A 22272-nucleotide genomic window follows, 5' to 3' on the forward strand; every position below is an offset into this window, starting at 1 on the left:
ATAGCACAGTAACCCTTAAGGAACAGGAGTGGCAGTAGCCAACAGCTCTCAAATTGAACTTACAACCTGCTTAACAAGAGAGAAATCTGAAACTAGGTATTCTGAGACTGGATACCTAGTCAACTCTGAAGAGCTGGTTAAGCTTGGGATGGATCTTGGCAGAGAACCTCTAACCACCACATTACTAAACCCGCCACATTACTAAACCCGCACAGTCTATACCTAACATCCTAAATATTTATTCTTAAACACAGAGAAGTGTAGCTCTCATGCCTTATCAAGGAAGCTGCTGATTTTAACAAAGACTACAAGAAAAACCACACCTGATCAAAATGCAGAGTTTCAGAGCTCAGCCCCAACAAATCCATCTACAACACAACTCTTGCTCCTCAGGGAAAAGCGGGGCGGGGAGGGGCGAGAAAGCAAAGACAGTGGTACATTGGAGGTATCCAAAGGGAGGTAAAATGATACATTATAACCACACAAACCATCAAAGAAAGTCAGCCTATTGTGTGGGAAGGAATATTCGTTGAATATACATCCTGGCTTGGACCTTAAATGCTCTCTAAAAGCTCCATATGCTAAGAATGTGGTCTCCAGCCTGTAGTGCTACAGAAAAGTGACAATAAGTCATTGCAGATATGCCCTTGAGGTAGACATTGGGACTCAACCTTTAGCTTTCTGTCTTTGCTTTCTGGTAGCCATGAGGTAAGTGGCAGACTCCCTTCTTTGATCTTCTTCATTGCTATGGGCCCAAAGCAATGTGTCCAAGTACTGATAGACTAAAACACCTGAAAACATGGGGCAAAATAAATTCCTATTATTTTAAGTTGTTCAGTTCAGGTATTTGCCCCAGCGACAAATAGCTGACTAGCAAAAAGACTTATATCCAGCATATGCAAGGATCTCCTGGAACTTCATATTTAAAATGTTAAGCACTTGAAGTTAAATAACATTTATTAATGACTTGAATATAAACCTCCACAAATGAGATAAGGTAGCATTCCCATTATCTATTCCAGTATGGTTGAATTTTTGTTGCTACAGTTTAGTTAAGTTTCCCTCAATGGTTGCATTCAATTTTCTTGCAATGATATGGTAATAGTGAATAATTATATAAAAAAAATCATGCACCTGTTTGTCTTCTCATCATGAAATCATTACTTAAATAACAGTTCAATGAGAAATTCAGTAACCAATCATATTCCTTTACTTCATTTATTGTTCATTATGTATTTTTTTTTTAGTTCAGACATAGGCAAAGAATTACAACTTCCTTGTCTCATCACAATAAGTTCCTGTGGCATACAAGGTCAGCCAGCATGGTGGCAAAGCATGTAGGGATAATGCTGAAGTAACTGAGAATCAATGATAAGTGGAGTTTTTGAAGAAATGGTTGACTAAGCAATGTTTACAATGCTGCTCCACAGGAACTGTAGATGGGCAATTACAACAACCATGCAAACTGGACATCATGAGGGCAATGGTTGTACTGAAGAATATATAGGATGGTGACCTATAGGAAATAATACCCAAAAAAGGCCTTACAGTTAAGTAGACATTTCAACAAAAGTTCAAAGGATAAAATGCTATATGGTAATCCAAACTTAGAAAACAATGTAACAGTTAACCAGAACACAGAAAATATCCTATTTACATATCTATAAAAATGGGGGGAAAGCCACTCTTGATAAGCTTTTGCAAAGAAACAAGACAGAAATTCATGCCAGGTTTGATATGGACTTAATCTCAGGACTGGGAAGACTGGGGCAGAGGTGTCATGAATAGACAGTTGCCTGACTGCACACTGAGGTTCTGTCTCAGACACAACTGGAAAATGTGAATAAGTAAAACACTAATATTTTATGTGATAACCATTATTTTTAGAAAGGCTATAAATAATTTATATATATTTATAACTGGTAGTGGGGTGGTTTAAATAACGGTTCTTCATAGTTTCAAGTATTTGAACATTTGGTCCCACGTGGCAGTGGTGTTCAGGGAGGTTGGAGAGGTGTGGTCTTACTGAAAGAAGTGTGCCACTGAAAGTAGGATTTGAGAACTTAAAGCTTTCTCCACTTCAGGTTCATTCTCTCTGTTTAATGCTCGCATATACAGATGTGTGTACTCAGCTTCCTGTTGTCATGGCTCTCCCTGCATGAGTGACTCATCTCTTTGTCACCGGAAGCTCAAATGGATTCTTTCTTCTCTAAGTTGTCTTGGCTGTGGTTCAGTATCATAGTAACAGTTAAAAGTATTTTATCAAACACACTGAAGATCAAAGGTCAATTATAGTTTGTCCCATTTACTACTAAGGTTGCTTTATTGGAGGCCAGGCTTATCTTTAATCCTAGCATTCTGAAGCAGAGGAAAGTGGATCTCTATGAGGTCAAGGCTAGCTTAGTCTACATAGTGAATTCAAAGTAACCCACAGTTATATAGTATATATATATATATATATATATATATATATATATATATATATATAAAGACCCTGCTTTATTTTAAAGACTATTATGAACTCATAGTAGCTTGCAAACACTGACTTCTCATATATAAATATAATGAATCCATGAAAAGTACAGACATTTATTCATGACACTAAGTTCAGAACAAATTGAGTGTCCACCAAAAAAGAATAATTCATGGATAATGGGATGTTTCTATGATATAAAAGAATTTAAGAACTAAAAATGTTACTGAGATCATAACAATATGAATCTCTAGTTGGCATTGAAAGGACTAGGTAGCCATGAAAGAGTACTCATAGCTTAAGAAAAAGTAGAGCTAGTCTATATAGACGGCCATGAGGACAGGGATTGCACTGAGGAATAGGTATGCAGGAGGAAGTTCCATGGAGGAAGGGCTTAGTTTACAGGTTGACTGGAAGTAGTGAAGTAGGTGGGTATTTGAAACTTTCAAAACTCACTGACCTTTTGCGACTAAACTTTGTGTATTCAACTCTATGTAAGCTGCACATAACCATAACGTTGTATAAAACCAAAGAAGCTCTTCCATAAAAGTTCAGGAAAAATATCCTAAATACGTTTACTTTCTACATTTGATAGACACCAAAAATAATAGGTGTTGATGCCTCTGGATATTTTATGAATATAGACTTTAAAAGGAAAAAGGAACATGAGCTGTAAGATAAATCTAATATATCCACACCAATGGAAACCTGAGACTACCTTAAGTATATCATGGACAACTTGGGCCATCATTATTTATGTTTAATTTGCAGGGGAAGTACATAAACTGCTTTGACAATAATTCACAAGACAGCTCTTAGGCATCATGGCTTATACATTTAATTAGTAACAACATAACCTCTTAAAGATAAACTTTGTATTAAATTTTGAGTCCATACCTTAAAAATGTTAAACTCCTATATAAAAATTTTACTAATGTACTAATTTTACTAATATACTAATGTATACAGATAGTATAAAAATGAAGGTAGGCCAGGCAGTGATGACGCATGTCTTTAATCCCAGCACTTGGGGGGCAGAAGCAGGCAAATTTCTGAGTTCAAGGCCAGCCTGGTCTACAGAGTGAGTTCCAGGACAGCCAGGGCTACACAGAGAAACCCTGTCTCAAAAAACTAACTAACTAACTAACTAAATAAATAAATAAATAAATAAATAAATAAATAAATAAATAAATAAAAGAAGGTTGGCTCGCTGGTTCCTGCTTGTTATTGTAGCTTCCTGAAGACAGAGGAGGCAGGAGGATTGTTACAAGTTTGAGGACAGCCTGGTCTAAGTAGCAAGTTCCAGACCAGCCAGGACTATAGCGACTCTGGTTCAGAGATGCAATTATGTAAAGTTAAGATGAAGATTAGAAAGAAAAACATGCGTGATAGAATTAATATAATTGGTAACAAACCACAAAACTAACCACTAATTTTAATGCATCCTTTAAATGGCATAGATTTAATTAAGTCATGTAGATTTTTAGTACCTCTAATACTGCAAATTTTAAGGTAGTGACTCTTCATAATAAGGTCTCTAATCACAGAACCAATACAAGCTTTACTTGATATTGTAGTAAACATGGTGAAATTAAAATTACAGTTCTAATGCTCTGATGTAATAAGAAATGGAGCTTTTCTTCCACTTGAATTCCAAAAGAATCTTATTGTGGATAATATGAACTGTCATACACTAAAAAACTAGAACCTTCCTCAAATTTGTATTACTGTTCGCAAAGGAACTTTAGTATTAGAAATTTAATAATAAGCTGTAATTACCAATGTTTGTATGGCTTATATGTTTAAATCATTTATATTGCATTGATTTTAAGTCCAAAATAGCACATTCCTTTTTGAAATATTCCTGTGTTCAATTCATGTTTTTGAACACGTGAGGGATATTTATACCACTGTTAAATGTCATTTGTGCAGCCCATAATCTCATAAAAACAGTAGATCGATTCTGAAAGCTTCAAGTACTATATTAACTAGAAAGGAATCACACACACACACACACACACACACACACACAAACACAACTAACTTGAAACTGGAAGTGAAAAAGAACAAGAGAAGAAATGAGGGAGGAGGTTCATATGCCAAGGCTGTTAAGAAGAGTATCAGGAATGGAAAATAAAGTAATAAGATATGTCCCAGTTCCTAAATAAGTCTTAAAACACGGCCCAAAGAACAGCTGGCTTTAGCTGGAGCTCAGAGGAAGCCAAGAATGGCTGCCTGGAGTTCACTTAATGAAAGATCTTCCAGTAACAAGGAGGTTGAGGGGAATTATACAGAGTAACCCAAAGTCACCTTTTAAAAATCATGTTTAAAAGAACTTTTAAATGTAGAACTTGATACCTAAGACTATTTGAAAAATATCAAATATTGCCCCTTTGGAACTGATCCAGGGGGGGAAAAATGTGGCAAAAGTCTAGAAACATTAAAATATTTCCCAGAATGCCATAGTGTTTTTATAGTTATCCTTATTTTAAGTGGCAGTGCTTTTTGGCTTTTTGTTTTATAGATCAAGCACAGATTAGAAAATACAAATTGTTGTTCTAAGTTTGTAAAACATATTTGAACAAAATTGTATTTATCCTCATCTGTATGACTGTTACTCTAGATTTTTAATGAAAAAATTCTCAGGACGGACCCAAAGTCTTCTATTTTACCTTGTGAAATAGTGGTGGGGGCAGCAATTCCAATAAATACAGGTAATATTTGAAATTTCTAAGTCAGGAACACTCATGAGGCAGAAGGGGTGTTCTAGACCCAAGCTGGAGTCAGCCACAGAAACCAGTGCAGAATGAAGCCCATTTTTTGCCTTCCTTCCTCCTGCTTACAAAGAAAATTGCTGAAGTTATTTTCTAAATCTACTGAAGATCAAACATTGTATCATTAAAAATATATAAAGCACAATAGATATATCTGCTTTTTCATTCTTCTCTAAAGGCCCTCAGACAGTACTCTAAGTCTCAAGTCAAGTCTACTGAGATGGGTACAGAGACAAACACAAATGAATTTCAAAAGATACCCTTGGATGGACTTGGAAGATGGCAGATTTGTACTTTCCAACTTTCCCACTGTCTACAACTACACACAGTAAGGAAGGAGAAAGAATGCTGACATGAAGACAGATGGAGCAAGCAGAGATTGGGGTGTGTTACAATAGAAAACCAAGGGGCAGGGTAAAAGACATTGTAGGAGTCTAAAAGACAATTTTTGAAATGAAATGCCATAATGATATTGAATACCTTATAGGCTACTTTAAAACCTCAACATAAAGATGCCTTGTCAAAGCAGGGTGCTCTTGTAATCATAGTGCTGAGGGGTAGAGACAGAAGGATGGACACAGCAGACAGCTAACCTGGCTTACAGGGGGAGTTCCATGCTAGTAAGCAACCGTGCCTCATAAGACAAAGCGGACTCACCGGTGAAGTGACACCTAAGATTGTCTTCTCACTCTGACATGTCCACTTTCACTCATACATGTGTGTTTATGTACACATAGACAGTGGGGAGAGGAAGGGACGGACAGAGGGAGGGATGGAGGGAAAGAGAGAAAGCCCTGGAAAGAATGTCTGTCAGGGTCTAACACCAAGCAGTAAAAGAGTGAGCCAAATTTGGTTTCTTCTTATGTCAGGAATAATGGCAGAGTCTGGGACTCAGAGCTAGCTGTCCACTGTGACTAATTTCCCACCATAAATTAAAAGCTTGCAACAGCTATAAAACTGCTTCCATCTGAACAATGAGTTCCCAGCACTTACGAACATCTCATCAACAAGCAGTTCATGTGAGTCCTGATAAAAAATTAGATACCTAATGAGGACAGTAATCATAAATATAATTATGTACTAGATTCAACATCTAATTTCAAAGATGAAAAAGTACTTTTGAAGCAGAAATTAATATTTCATCTGAATGATTCTTCTTAATTACAAGAAATTTTACATTTGACTGGAAGAAAACAGCTCTACTTTCGTCTCATAGGTATGGCATGTGGAAATAATATGCAGCAGAAGAGAAGTTACCAGAACAATGTAAATAATTTCTTTCTCCTACAATCATGAAACTGCCTGAATGTCAAAATCCTTCAGCTGAGATTTTTGATTAAACAAAACCAAAACTCCATGATCTAAGTTAAGAGTTAAAAGCAGAATTAAGTGTATTATTAACAATGTTATGTGTTTAAGTGAGCAAAATGGGTGATAATATAAAAATTCTGACTTTGGAAGTATAGAGCAATGTTTCATGGCTAGTCATTCTGACCCAGGGGTCAAAAGAACAAACTCTCATAATGGGAATACAAGAAACCAACCAAGAAGCCAACGACCAACTACATCCTTATTTCCTACCGTTCTAGGTGGACTTCCAAAGCTGAATTAAGATCTATTCAAAGTTTTGAATAAAATAATGTGACAAACATCTGGACTCTGAAGCAACATAGCTGTGTATCATATATATATATATATATATATATATATATATATATATATATATATATAAAATAACTGTATCTAATAGCTGTATATCTAATAACTCTGTATCTAATAGCTATATATCTACTGTACACTGAGTTTTAGCTGTACCTCTGTTCTATTAACTGAATATCTGTTTTTTTCCTTGAGTGGCTTTAGTTCATAACTCAACTATACATAATGTAAAAACTAGCACTCTTGTTTTTTGACAGTCTGAACTTCTCATTTATTTTAAAATTATTATACTTCCTCCTTATTTTCTCATTCTCTAAGAAATGTCTCCAGTTCAGACTGCTAAAGAAATTGTTTAACCTGCTGTTTCCTGATAAAGAACACCTATGTGGACATGAAAATATTTTTTTCTTCTAGCAATAATCTGCTTTCCTCCCACTGTGAAATTTTTGTCACCCCCTTATTGGATATGTATGAAGCTGTTCATCTGTTCTCAGACATACACATATACTCTAGCTCACCACTTCAACAAATTTAAAGTGGTGGCAATGCCTGTGGAGTGCTCAGATGTATGGAGTCAGATACCTTAGCACTTGAGGTTTTGATGCAACAAGACCAGAGTCTGGAACACCAAAGCTTGGGAAGTTAATAAAAGTTTTACTAAAGATGCCACATTTGAGCTGAACTTTACTACTCTGTAGTAGGTGCTTAGCTAATGTTTCCTAAAATTACTAGATGAAGTCTATTATATTAAATAAAGTTATAGTATTAGTCATATCAACTATATGGGAAGAGATGCTGAAGGTATGTAAGAACATAGAGGTAGAGAAAGACAAATTCTAACCGGTAATAAGTTACAGATAATATTATAAAATATCTTGCTGTGACTCTAACCAAGCAACTGAAAGATCTGCACAACAAGAACTTCAAGTCTCTGAAGAAAGAAATTGAAGATTTCAGAAAATGGAAAGATCTCCCATGCTCATACATTGTCAAGATTAACATAGTAAAAATGGCCATCTTACCAAAAGCAATTTACAGATTCAGTGCAATCCCCATTAAAGTTCCAACTCAATTCTTCACAGAGATAAAAAAGAACCATTCTCTGTATATATAGGATATCAGCCCTCTATCAGATGTAGGATTGGTAAAGATCTTTTCCCAATCTGTTGGTTGCCATTTTGTCTTATGGACAGTTTCCTTAGCCTTACAGAAGCTTTGCAGTTGTATGTGGTCCCATTTGTTAATTCTTGATCTTAGAGCATAAGCTATTGATGTTCTATTCGGGACATTTCCCCCTGTGCCCATGTGCTCAAGGCTCTTCCCCACTTTCTTTTTAATTAGCTTCAGTGTATCTGGTTTTATGTAGAGGTCCTTGATCCACTTGTACTTGAGGTTTTTTTAAGGAGATAAGAAAAGAACTCAAGAAGTTAGACTCCAAAGAACCAAATAGCCCCTTTGAAAAATCTGGTATAGAGCTAAACAAAGAATTTTCAATTGAAGAATATCAAATGGCTGAGAAACACCAGAAATGTTCAACATCCTTAGTCATCAGGGAAATGCAAATCAAAACAACACTGAGATTCCACCTCACACTAGTCAAAATGGCTAAGATCAAAAACTCAGGTGAGAGCAGATACTGGTGAGGATGTGGAGAAAGAGGAACACTCCTCCATGGCTGGTGGGATTGCAAGCTTGTACAACCACTCTGGAAATCTGGTGTTTCCTCAGAAAATTAAACATAGTACTACCTGAGGACCCAGCTATACCACTCCTGGACATATACCTAGAAGATGTTCCAACATATAATATGGGCATATGCTCCCCTGTGTTCATGGCAGCCTTATTTATAATAGCCAGAAGCTGGTAAGATCCCAGATTCCTTCAACAGAGGAATGGATACAAAAGCGTGGTATGTTTATACAATGGAGTACTACTAAGCTATTAAAAACAATGAATTTATGAAATTCTTAGGTAAATGGATGGAACTAGAAAATATCACCCTAAGTGAGGTAACCCAATCACAAAAGAACACACACAGTATGCACTCACTGATAAATGGATATTATCCCAGAAGCTTGGAATACCCAAGATACAATTCACAGACTACATGAAGCTCAAGAAGAAGGAAGACCAATGTGTGGATACTTTGTTCCTTCTTAGAAGGGGGAACAAAATATCCATGGAAGGAGCTACAGAGACAAAGTGTGGAGCAGAGACTGAAGGAAAGGCAATCCAGAGACTGCCCCACCTGCAGATTCATCCCATATATAGTTACCAAACCCAGACACTATTGTAGATGCCAAGAAGTGCTTGCTGACAGTGCATGACAAATACAGAGGTGAATGCTTTCAGCCAACCATTGGATTGAGCACAAGGTACCCCCAATGGAGGAGCTAGAGAAAGGACCCAAGGAGCTGAAAGGGGTTTGAAATCCCATAGGAGGAACAACAATATGAACCAACCAGTACCCCCAGAGCTCCCAGGGACTAAACCACCAATCAAAGAGTACACATGTAAGGGACCCATGCTCCACCCACATATGTAGCAAAGGTTAGCCTTGTCAGACATAAATAGGAGGAGAGGCCTTTGGTCCTATGAAGGCTCAATGCCTTAGTATAGGGGAATGCTATGACAGGGAAGTGGGAGTGGGTGGGTTGATGAGCAGGGGGAAGGTGAATAGGATGGGGGTTTTTGGAGGGGAAATGAGGAAAGGAGATAACATTTGTAATGTGAATAAAGAAAATATCTAATTTTTAAGAAAGAAAGAAAGAAAGAAAGAAAGAAAGAAAGAAAGAAAGAAAGAAAGAAAGAAGGAAGGAAGGAAGGAAGGAAGGAAGGAAGGAAGGAAGGAAGGAAGGAAGGAAGGAAGGAAGGAAGAAAGAAAGAAGGCAATTTTCAAATTCATTTGGAACAACAAAAAATCCAGGATAGAAAAACTATTCTCAACTGTTATGGATAGCCCTGCAGTTGCTTGTATTTTGATGCTTAGTCTGCTCTTCCGGGAGGGGCTGCAAATGAGGAATGAGTCAGTACTCAGGTGATTTCTTGTGAACTATCCCCTAATGAATAAAAGAGCCAATCACTGGGTGAGTAGACGGGACTTCCAGGTTGGATAGGGGAAGAGAGGAAGCAGGAGAGAGAGAGATAGGGTCTTTTTGGATGGGGGTTTCAATGGCGGATCCATCAGGATTTGCCACCAGAGGATTTAGATTTAATAAGGCTTACAAGATTAGGATTCTAGTTGTTGCACTCAGTGATTGAGTTACCATTGTTTCTGAACTAAGTTTGTGTTGAGCTTTTCCTTCACACAGCAGCTTGTCTTTGTTCAAGAGAGAAAGGTACAGCAGCAAAGCTAGGGTTTGCTTTATGTACACCACAAAGGCCTTGTGGATTTTGAAGCATGGGGCTGGCGTGATAACAACCCACCCATGGAAACTTAGTGAGCTGTGTGGAGAGATTTTGGAGCTCTGAGTCAGAGTTTCCATGAGATAAGAACAGGCCCGCAAGACCTCCTGGGCTGAGAGTAACTGGGTGTAGCTCAGGAACCATGCTGTTTCTTTTTATTATTTCCTGCAACACTCAACAACAAGAAAAATTCTGGGGGAATCTCATTCCTGATCTCAAGCTGTACTACAGAGCAATAGTAATAAAAACCACATGGTACAGAGACAGAGAGGCAGATCAATGGAATAGAAATCAAAGACCCAGAATTGAACCCACACATCTATGGTCAACTGATCTTTGACAAAGAAGCCAAAACCATCCAGTGTGTGTGTGTGGGGGGGGGTGGAAGAGTATATTCAACAAATGGTGCTGGCTCAAGAGGTGGTCAGCACTTGAGCACTTGATCCATTCTTATCTCCTTGTACAAAGCTCAAGTCCAAGTGGATCAAGGACCTGCACATAAAACCAGATACACTGAATCTAATAGAAGAGAAAGTGGGAAAGAACACAACAGCACAGGGGAAATTTTCCTGAACAGAACACCAACAGCCCAGACTCTAAGATCAACTATAGACAAATGGGTTCTCATAAAATTGAAGGCAAAGGACACTGTCAATAGGAAAAAATGGCAACCTACAGATTGGGAAAAAAAACTTTATCAGTCCTACATCTGATAGAGGGCTAATATCCAATATAAACAAAGATCTCAAGAAGTTAGACTCCAGTGAACCAAATAACAATTAAAAACGGGGTACAGAGCATTCTCAACCAAGGAATCTTGAATGGTCGAGAACACCTAAAGAAAAGTTCAACATTCTTAGCCATCAGGGAAATGCAAATCAAAACGACCTTTATATTCTACCTCACACCAGTCAGAATTATATGGAACCTAAAAAGCAAGAGATGTGATTTTAATACAACCATTCAAACCTTCAAAGAAAGGGTACTGAAGGAAGGTGAGTTGAAACTGAATAGATACTGACACCAGAGAGAAGGGATGGCCTTTTAAAGTTTGGAGGTTTGTATCCTTAAGGATAGAAATGTGGAGTTGAACTAGGTAACGTGGCTTTCACTGGGGCAGGGGTTCATAAGGAGTTTCCATAATGAAGTGCATGTGAAGTAGTAAATGGTTACGAAGATACATCACAGCTCTCATTAGGGCCGACAACCAGAGAAATACTGTGACAAAGAAGGAGTCCAGCTTTTTACTTATGTAATAGGTAGAATATCGGAGAAGCTAAAAAGACAAATCTTACAACATGCAGAAGCATGGCTGAGAAATTGTGACAGTTTTGTCCTGGAAACTAGAGTAGAGCGACATTTTTCTTTTACTCCGATAACCTGAAAGATAGATCTGAGGGCTTAGAAAAGGAAGTGGATGCCAGCAAACCTGGTACTGCAAGCCTTGCGAGTCCACGGAAACACCAAGAATGTCAAGAAAAAAATTATCAAGAAGTGTGTGTGTTAATTCCTTCATTTAAGTAATAATAAAACACACTCAGTATGTTAGTGGGTTTTATATTTGTGCAATTGTCTGTTTCCTCTTTTAAACCTCCCATCAAGGTGAAGAAGGTTAAATATATGCTCAGTTGGTAATGAGAGATCACAGGGGTAGCCTAAGAAAATATGTGCTGTGTTTTTTTTAACAATAATTTTAAATCTTCACATAAATGTGGTTTTATATCTTCATAAAAATGGCTGGTAAGGTGGGCTGAGTATGAAACAAACTGGTTGTCAAGATAGAAGGTCCAAATCTTGATCTGCAGAACCTACATCCATTCTGGGTGAGCATGGTGGCCTTCTGTAATTCTAGAGTTTGGAAGGAGGAAGGGACATGGGATCCCTAGAGCATGCTGGTTAGTTACAGTGGCCACTCTAGAGAGCTCTGTGTTCAATTGAGAGACGTACACTCAATACAGAAGGTGTACAGGGATCAAGCAATAGTCTCAATATCAGCTTCAAGAATACATACGCACACACAAGTCTGCATGTAAGTGTATGAATTCACACACGCATCACCAGACACATATGAACACACATAAACATCGATAGGCATACCTACCACATAGACATATTAATAAAAATAAGTCCTGTAAATACTGTTGGCAAATCTATGCTATTATTGATGAATAGCTAAAAGTTTCAAATTAGGGACTTGTTCATACTATTTCCTGTTAGACCTAACAGGCTAGTTACTTGTTTGAGGTTTCCAGTTTCTTACTGATAAACTGTTCAGGCTAGTTACCCACCTTTTTTTTTTTACTAGTTACCTATTTTAGCTTAGATAACCATTTTAGAATAGCTACCCTTTTTATATAAGTTGCTTGTTAAAAAACTAGTAATGTCTCATATTACCAGTGGTAATTGATCACTCCATGCTCGTTACCTGTTTACCTGTTAGTCATCTACTTCAAGTCTGTTAATTGCTTGTGGTTAGTTGCTCCTTTCAGATGGCCATTAATTACCCACTTGAGCCTAGTTAATTATTTCACACCAGTTACCTGTTTCAGGTTAGTTAAATGCTCCATACCAGTTACCTGTCTCAGGGAGTGTGCTGACGTTACATTGGCTTTCATTGCCTTCACCAGCTGAGGTTGACGCTCTTACTTCAAAGATGTATGATGTATTGGCAAGAAGTTTTGTGAAAGTGTACATGGGGTCTCTGGGGGAGACTTTGGTAGAATTCCCTTCAACTGTTATCATATAGTAAGTAATTATTCCATTTGCTTTTCTTGGTGGGTCCCACATCACTGATACTGACTGCCAGTCATGTGCCACACATGCAATATTCTGTACAGCATCTGGAACTGAAATGGAAAACATTTGCTCAAAGTTAAAATTTATACACACATAGTAAATTATTCAACTATGCAGGCAAGAGGTAAGAGGAGATTTCATGAACAAAGAAAAACTACAAATCTGTCATCTTTTCCAGTGTATGTCTAACAAGTTCTTAACATAAATGACTGATGGACCACATTCTCTACTATATTACTAATGCTTACAATATTGAGCATTTAATGGAATGCTTTCCCAGGTCCAAGCAGCCAATACATTCTCATAATCTCAAAAACACATTGGCCTCAATCCTAGGCAATCACAGATGTTAGCTTCCTTCTTCATTTTTTTAATTGGATATTTTATTTATTTAAATTTCAAATGTTATCCCCTTTCCCGGTTTCCCCTCCGGAAACCCCCTATCCCCTCCTGCCTTGCCCTGCTTCTATGAGGGTACTCACCCACCCATCCATGCACGCCTGCCTCCCCACCCTCACATTCCCTTACTCTGGGACATCAAGCCTTCCCAGGACCAAGGGCCTCTCCTCCCATTAATGTCCAATAAGGCCATCTTCTGCTACATATGCAGGTGGAGCCATGGGTCCTTCCATGTGTACTCTTTGGTTGGTAGTTTAGTTCCTGGGAGCTCTGGGGCGGGGGCTGTGGGGGTGTCTGGTTGATTGATATTATTGTTCTTCCTATGGGTTGCGAATCCCTTCAGCTCCTTCAGTCCTTTCTCTAACTCCTCCATTGGGGACCCTGTGCTCAGTCCAATGGTTGGTGGAGAGTATCCATCTCTGCACATGTCATGCACTGGCAGAGCCTCTTAGGAGAGAGCTATATCAGGCTCCTGTCAGCAAGTACTTCTTGGCATCCGCAATAGTGTCTGGGTTTGGTGTCTGTATATGGGATGAATCCCAAGGTGGGGCAGTCTCTCAAAACATCTGTGAGATACTACTTCACACTAATTAGAATGGCTAAGATCAAAAACTCAGGTGACAGCAGATACTGGTGAGGATGTAGAAAAAGAGGAACACTCCTCCATTGCTGGTGGGATTGCCAGCTGGTACAAGCACACTGGAAATCAGTTTGGCGGTTCCTCAGAAAATTGGACATAGTACTACCCGAAAGCCCAGCTATACCACTCCTGGGCATATACCCAAAAGATGCTCCACCATATAACAAAAACACATGTTCCACTGTGTTCATAGAAGCCTTATTTATAATAGCCATCTGGTAAGAACCCAGATGTCCTTCAACAGAGGAATGTATAGGGATGCCAGCTTCCTTAATCATGACTGTGCAGCCTTCTCAATACTTATTACCGAACATTTTTCAACAGAAATGATCAACCATCACTATTCCAGGCTCAGCAATGGTGTTAGAAAGCAAAGCAGGTATGTTTTATTGGAGTTCTTTGAAAGAACACAGACTATTTTAGAGGCCATTGGAAGGATTGTTTAAAGGCTCTCAGGTTTTTCTACTAGAACAAATGAATGAAGAGCAATATGCCATCCATGAACATCATTATACATCAGAGACACTGGCCACTTTCCAAGGCAATACCCAATAATGTCCTTTGGTTTTAATATTAGTAGCATAACTTTATTGTTATGGAAAATACAACAACAAAATCTGGTTAATTCACAGATTACAAACTGTCCAAAGCAGAACAAAGGGATGTTCCTATCATACAAATGTGGTTAAAAGAAGACTCAAGAAATCCATTGCTTCCCAACAATATTTCTCTGGACCTGAGTGTATCTGTCTCTTATAAACCTTTCTTCTGTAGGATAAATACATCAATACAGAAAGGCAGTTCTAAGATGTGTCTGACATATGCAAATCAAAGGTTTAGGAAATGTCAACTTAACTGACTCTATGAATCCACCAGAAAAATAATAAAACAATTAATATATGAACATGAAATTTTTCTATTACTTGTGTATTCCAAGCATTATATTTTGTGATATAACTTTATGTTATTGCTAGAAATATTAGTTTATGCTGTAGTTTATATATGATAATCCAAAATTAATTTTTATTAATTTTGTGTGAATAATGTTAAATATTTTATAGGTTCAAAATCATTAAATATTTTCATTCAGGTTGATGCAAACTCCCTCTAGTCACTGCCACCAGCTCCTACCAACCACAAAGATGGAGTTCCAGTTGGGTTGCTTACTAAGCTTTGAAGGCACATTCTACCTATTATGCCTGGATCATGGCTCCTTCATGCAAGTAAGGGGATATTTGTAATAATATTTACACAGAATTAACAGCACATAAAGTGCTCTAATAAGTAAAATCTAATGGATCTTTTCAAATATGTTGGACCATTCCTGCAATGGATGTAGCTAATGTGTGTTTCTTTTCAGTTGAAGGTAGAAAGCTCAGAGGAGTCCTGAGTCCTTGTCAAGGTTACACAGCCTCGGAGCCACAGAGCTCAGATTCTAATTCAGACACTGATTGCACAGCTTGAACCTTATCCACTGTAATACTAGGGATTTGACTTGTCTGTGAGCATGCTGTGAGACAGACTCTCAAGTGTCTGTAAGTTCGTGGGAAAATGACTGACTTAGCATCTTGAGCATCCTGTCTCAGTGAGGATTTTCATGAATAAAAGTATATTTAGAGCTGCTATGAACTGACAAGAAAAGGAATTTGTCAGCCATTCAGTAATCATCATTAAAAAGATGAAAAAGAAGAAGGATATCTTTATATATATGACCTCGTTAGTAAAACAAAAGGGCCATGTGTAACCCACCATTAAGTAATTCATAAATGAGAACTGGTCATGGCCTACACAAAGACTAGGTGTGGCCCACACAATTGTGTCGCCATACTTCAGTTGCTGCAAAAGCAACTAGCTGGTGGTCTTATTAGTGTTTCACATTACAAGAGGATTCTATGAAGCACAAGAGGCAACCCTGGCTCCTGCCTTTCATATCTTCCAGTTCACCTCCTAAAGAAACAAAAATCATTTTCACAATTCGTAAAAATTTAAATGGTCGCATTAAAAGTGACCGATAGGTCATTTCCTTCTCTTCAAAGCCCCATAAAATGAAGTCCTACCTTGTCACTTCCTTAAAAAACTACCCTTTAATTTTGTCCTCAGTTCTAAAGGAAATGTTATATATAAATGTATGTGTATCGATACATATATATGATTTCAGATATACCCCAGCCTAATCTTCAGCACTGGAATTCAATTTCCATGTGAGCTGAATGCTAGCAGCATTTCATTAAACGGAGAGGGATGGTGAAAGTCTTAAATATGAGAATAAACATTGCTGAGGCAGAAATTGTGACTAACCAGACTCCTGGGTTGTAAATTTCACCGCATTACTGAACTGATTGCCATTTCCAACTTTGGTAAAGGCAGACACACTAATTGAGTAGGTGCTCACAGGCTCCAGTCCAGCAAGTTTGGCATCAGTCTGAAAACCTGAAATATTCTGAAAAGGGAAAAAAATCCTTAGTCACAAGGCCTCTTCAAATACTTGTTTGTAATTAACAGGTCTATTTGAATATCTTGCATTCACTCCTTTTATGTTTAACCCAGGAGTTGATCACTATGCATAATTAAAATAGTTATTAATATTTTGTACTTGGGGATATGATGAGCTTATGATACAAAGAAGTAGGTACCAGTTTGGTCTTGAACATCATAATTTTTGTTTTTGAAGTGTTTTTATATTTTAGAACAGTGTGTTTATTAATTCCCTTTCAACTTGCTAAGTTAAAGTTTCAAATTTAAATACAAGTTATGAATATGAACAGTCAATAGTATTCATTTTTTTCCAAATCCGCATTCTTCTATTTCCTAATGTCTACCAACATATCTGTATATGTTTACTTATCTATCAGCTCCAGTATTATAGCCAGGGGAAAGAAAGCCACAGACGAAACACAATCTCTGTTCCATTGAACATAAGTTGGAGACGCCAAACAACTCCTAAATTTCTATTCTGACAAAATATTTAGAAAAATGAGGAGGAAAAAAGAGTAAGGTATGATAGTTGACCAAAAAAGGATATGTTTTCTTTTAGACAAATTTTCCCCAATAATAAGAAATTTTATGTGAAAATAAATGTATCCTAATAAAACTGAGAGGTCATGCTAACTCACTCACTCATGTGGAGGCTGTAATAGCCATGGAAGGTCAAAGGTCACCTTGTGAGCATTTGCCTACTCCTCTCACCAACTGGTTTTGGGAATTAGACTCACATGGTCAGGCTTGGCAGCAAGAACTTTTACTAGCTGGGCCAGTAAGCCAGCCAAAGTCCTAAGTTATGCACACTGATATTAACTCTAGAGACCCATTTTCAAATCATCTCCATGGAAAGCAGGTATATTTAGGAATATATGTTCATATACAAAGGCAGATATGCATGCAATAATAATTAAAGAGAAAGGAATTTATGAATTTGGAAGAGGGTGTAAGGCTATATCGGAGGGTTTAGAGGAAGGAACAGGCAGGTAGGCATGTTGTGATTATAATCTCAAATTTATTTTTAAAAAGAAAATAATCCCCGGGAAGTCCCTAAATCTAGCAGGACATGTTCTCCCACCTCTTCGTATTTCACACTTACTATTTACAAATCATGTTGACAGATGACCTGTAGATTGTAAAACCTAGTAAACCACGGTCCTTGTCAGCAAGAAAATGTTGTATTACGTACTAAAAGTCTACAAAAAATGTGTTTCTAATAAGAAATTAGGCACAGCACAAATTCATTTTGATATTGATCCAGAAGAGCACTAGGGCAGGGAAATGGTTGAACTTGAGAGTTCAATTATTCAATGTAATAAATGAGTTTATTGGCTGTTGGATACATTTACACACACAAAAAAAGTCTTTTAAAAGCTTTTTACTGAATAAATGACTTCTTGCAGCACATCAGAGTGACCCAATTTTCCAACCAATGTCAATGTCCTAGTGTGGGCTGATGAGGCTTCAGTGACACTTGGGTGGCTCCAATGCTATTCTGTCTACACATAGCCACAGGCCATTGAGGACAGAAACAGAAAGAAGCAACAGGACAAAAGAATGAAATGGGACATAAAGTGATCCTCACAGGGAAAGTTGATAAAACCATAAACACGGTATCAGGGAAAGCCAGACAAAGGGAAAACAGCCAACATGGTAAACAGAATACTTAGGGATGGGGGGCTGGGGGGTGACTCGAGAGCAGAGTGAAAGGAACTTGAAGCAAATATAATCATCTAAAAAGATTGGAAAATAATGGCAAACAGAAGTAATCAAATGTAGTAGATTTTAAAGATTAAAACCCTTGCTCTATACAAGGACCGGTCTGAGGCTCCCTGGCAGGTATGCAATAGAGGTCTGGCCTCAGTGTGAGAGAATGCCACAGGGGACAGGGTGCAGGGACAACCCTCTCAGAGGTAAAGGGGTGGAGGGATGGTGGAGGAGAACTCTGGGAGGGGGTACCAGGATGGGGAGCAACATTTGGGATGTTAATAAATAAAATAATTAATTAAAAACAAAACACAAAGCACTTGGTCTAAAACTATATACTTAATGTAAACTGGCATAAAACTGTAGATTTTATAGTAATAAAATGTTAACAGAAAACACATAATAGAAAAAGAATGTTCAAAGATACTAAAATCATATTCAGGCAACAGTATATTACTCTTTCGTGTTCAAAGCTATCATGACATTACAGGGAATTTTTGTTCTTTTCTTATACTGTGCAATGATTGCTAATGAGTTTATTATATGCCTGGAATTGTTCAAAGTGTTTTATGTGAATTTACCCTTATAATCTTCATTAATATATGAAGATTTTTTTAATCTAATTCTTCATTTGAAGGAAATAATCTTAAGAGGATAAGAAACTTCTAGAAAGCATCACTGTAAATCTCCATGGAAAGATTCAAACCAGGTCATTTGATGTCAGCTTTTGCTTTACTGTTCTATTTAAAATGTTTTGCCGGGCAGTGGTGGCACACGCCTTTGATCCCAGCACTTGGGAAGTAGAGGCAGGCGGATTTCTGAGTTCGAGACCAGCCTGGTCTACAGAGTGAGTTCCAGGACAGCCAGGGCTACAAGGAGAAACCCTGTCTCAAAAAAACCAAAATAAATAAATAAATAAAGATCATCATTCTATGAAAATTAGACCATATGTATATATATATATATACATACACTCCAATGAACACACAAGGTAATCTTGAGGGTGAGATCACTCTAAGAAAATTATTTCTCCCCTGTGAATATTTTCTGCAGTTCATACAGGCAATCCAAAAGATATGAGGTAACTGAGTTTAAACTTTGACTAAGTAATAAGGGGCTACATGCTTGCATCATTAATACAGGTCTGGGAACAGGTCCACATTTAGGAAGTTACATAATGCATAACCTTTCAGATAGTAAGACGCTATATTAAGTTCCAGGTAGGGGGACACTGTTCCTGATGACAGAAATAAGTAAATGAGCTATAATTGTTATTCTTGATATTCTGCTCTTCGCGTTGTAAGCTGCACATTCTAGAATGTTGATGTATCATAAAAATAAATTACGAGGTTTACAATGTCTAATGTTTGCTCTGAACTTTGCATTCTTCTTGCAAATAAACTATCCCAGGACTTCATTTGGTGTCATAAAGGAAAGGCAACTTTCTTAGATAAATACTGAGGGTAACAAACGTTGGCAATCAAATGCTAGTGCTCAAACGCCTACGTTTTAGATACATTGTTCTATTGGATCTTTGCATGTTTATCAATGACTCTACATCCAAAAAAAAAAAAAGTGGGAAAAACGAAGAGATACTGAGGATTACAAATGGGTTACCACGGAAAGTCAGAGAATAAAAATAACACATGCCATCTAGAATGATTACCACAAGACCAGTGTAAATGTTTTTATGAAAAAGTTAAAAAGATTCATTTGATACTTATTTTTTTCCAATAAAAAGAAGTATATCATGTAGTACGTTTTTAAAAAAACCCACACAACAAGCCAAACAGTGCAATTAGTTTGTAAAGTATTCTAGAAGTGTTCAGTTTTTACATCTGACAAAAGCCTCCCTATATTTTCCAGGAACAGCCCATATTTCTAGAAAATGGATTTTTAAATAAATATTTACATTGTTCAATTAATTATTGCAGCACTTGGGGTCAAACCCAGCGCTTTGTACACAAGAAGCAAATACCCCACCAATGAGCTATTTCTCTAAACGCTCCCCTTGATTAAAACAGCAGCTCGTTTATTTTTTTTCCAGCAGCTCAAAACATTTTAATTCAGTTTCCAAGGCTCTGAAATAAATATATGCTGTTATAAACAACCTACCTTATAAAATACAGTATCAGTCTCATGCTCATGAATTTTAAAACTATACACTTTAACAATACCGCCCGGAAGAGGACTTGGACTCCACGTCAGCCATACGAAATCTGAAGTGTAGTTGATTAAAGTCAAATTCTGGGGAGGTGCTAAAGGCGCTGCAGGGGAAACACATTATAAAACTCATGTTCATAAAGTGCATAGCACAGAAATACTATCTTGATTCTAGTTGCTCGAAAAAACAAATTCAAAAAGAACTATAAAAATAATTATAGGTGGTAATCCTAGAAACAAATACCATAAGTAATACTGCCCTGATATCTTCAAGCCCATGTTTCAAAATAGCTTTAAACAGAACAGGTAATTCTGAAGCTTCAACTGGAGAAAAAGAAGAAGGAAAATGGTCCGCAAAGCAGGCAAATGAGTATAAGTTGGCCACAAACAAAAGATCTAATGGTCTTCATTGTTTAGGCTGTTCCTTAGAAACAAAGAGCACAGGCTGAATAGAGAAATCACTGGAAGCAGCATGGTTTTTGGCTTACCTGACTCATCTGTGTAAAAGAAAAGAATACTGGAAGGGCCAAGTCCTTTCATAGTTCTTGCCGCAGCAAAAAAACTATATAAAGTAAATGGCGAGAGTTCTTCCAGTACTATGTGGTTACCGGATGTGACGAAAGTGCGGTTGGCGTGGGGTCCTTGTAAAGTTAAATGGTAATTTAGGATTGCACCGTTTGGCTTTAATGGGGGATCCCACGATAAGAGAATGGAGGTAGAAGAAAGATTTTTAAAAGTGTTGATTATTGGTGGACTGTCTGGAACTATAAAAAGAAAAACAGAATATTAATGAGACAAAAAAAATCCTCATTAGTAAAGGAGACACTTCAAATATAATTGGACTTACTTTTACTAATAGACTGTTTTAATTTTAAGTCACTGAAAAGATAATTACTTGAGCAAATAAGTATAAGTACTGTTCTTTTAAAAGCAAGATAAACAAAGAACAATAATAATCTACTTAATAAGCCAGAGTGGGGTCTTTCCTACCGTCTTCTTCAGTTTTGATGTGTAGCTGGGCAGTGTAGGTCTCAGAGAATCCCTTTTCTGTTGATGGAGTGATTTTAAATATATAGTCGGTATATTTTTCCAGATTATCAAAATATATGCTGTTTTCATATGTAATCAGAGGTGGGCTCCTGTGACGCGGGGGACTCTGCTGTAAATTCAGGGAAACGTAGTAGAAGACGAGGCCATTTGGTTGAGATGGTGGCGTCCAGCTCACGTTGATTGCAGTTGATGAAATGGACAAATAAGTCAGGTTTCCAACACCACCTTCAGGTACTGAGGTAGGTAGCGATCAGAACACAAAAGCCGTCAGTCATCCCAGATATTCCAATTTACAAATTGAATGTAAGTACTGAAACACCATCACTAGCTCACACTGGTACATTATTTAAAAGAAGATAAACAAGATATCCACATGAGTAGACAGTCATTCCAAATAATTGTCATTCTTAACCCATGCAAGGATTATGTTGCTGTCATATTCTCCTGACTTTCCTTTCTTACCACATGGGGATTGCATGTGTTTACATGCAGCATGTATTTCTAAACAGAATCAATAGTTTAGTGATTATCTAAATAATGTGTTCACTTTCCTCATTCCAAAGATTATCTTTACTGAATATACAGAGAACAATGCTCAGACTACATAAGAGACATCCTCAAAGTCATGTTTGTAGTAGAACATTTACTGCTAAGCTTTGCTGATTTCCAGTAACTAGACGTCTCTAGCCAACAAAACACCAACCCACATTTGTATTTTAAGAAATTAT

At 37.4% G+C, this 22272-nt stretch overlaps 1 protein-coding gene across 2 annotated transcripts in view; it reads right to left on the reverse strand.

Annotated features, from left to right (window-relative positions):
• The window catches only part of Ptprq (protein tyrosine phosphatase receptor type Q), a 207828-nt gene that overhangs the window by 97123 nt on the left and 88433 nt on the right, over positions 1–22272 (reverse strand). For both annotated transcript variants that reach the window (XM_021174928.2, XM_085843440.1), the window contains 5 exons: positions 21485–21778; positions 20983–21258; positions 20447–20598; positions 16445–16586; positions 12888–13157 (listed from right to left, as the gene is read on the reverse strand). In XM_021174928.2, coding sequence (XP_021030587.1) covers positions 12888–13157; positions 16445–16586; positions 20447–20598; positions 20983–21258; positions 21485–21778 — 1134 coding nt within the window. The remainder of the gene's footprint in view (positions 1–12887; positions 13158–16444; positions 16587–20446; positions 20599–20982; positions 21259–21484; positions 21779–22272) is intronic.

This window comes from Mus caroli, unplaced genomic scaffold (assembly GCF_978045245.1).
Source record: "Mus caroli unplaced genomic scaffold, Mus_caroli_1 scaffold_9, whole genome shotgun sequence".
In the NCBI taxonomy this organism is placed as follows: domain Eukaryota; kingdom Metazoa; phylum Chordata; class Mammalia; order Rodentia; family Muridae; genus Mus; species Mus caroli.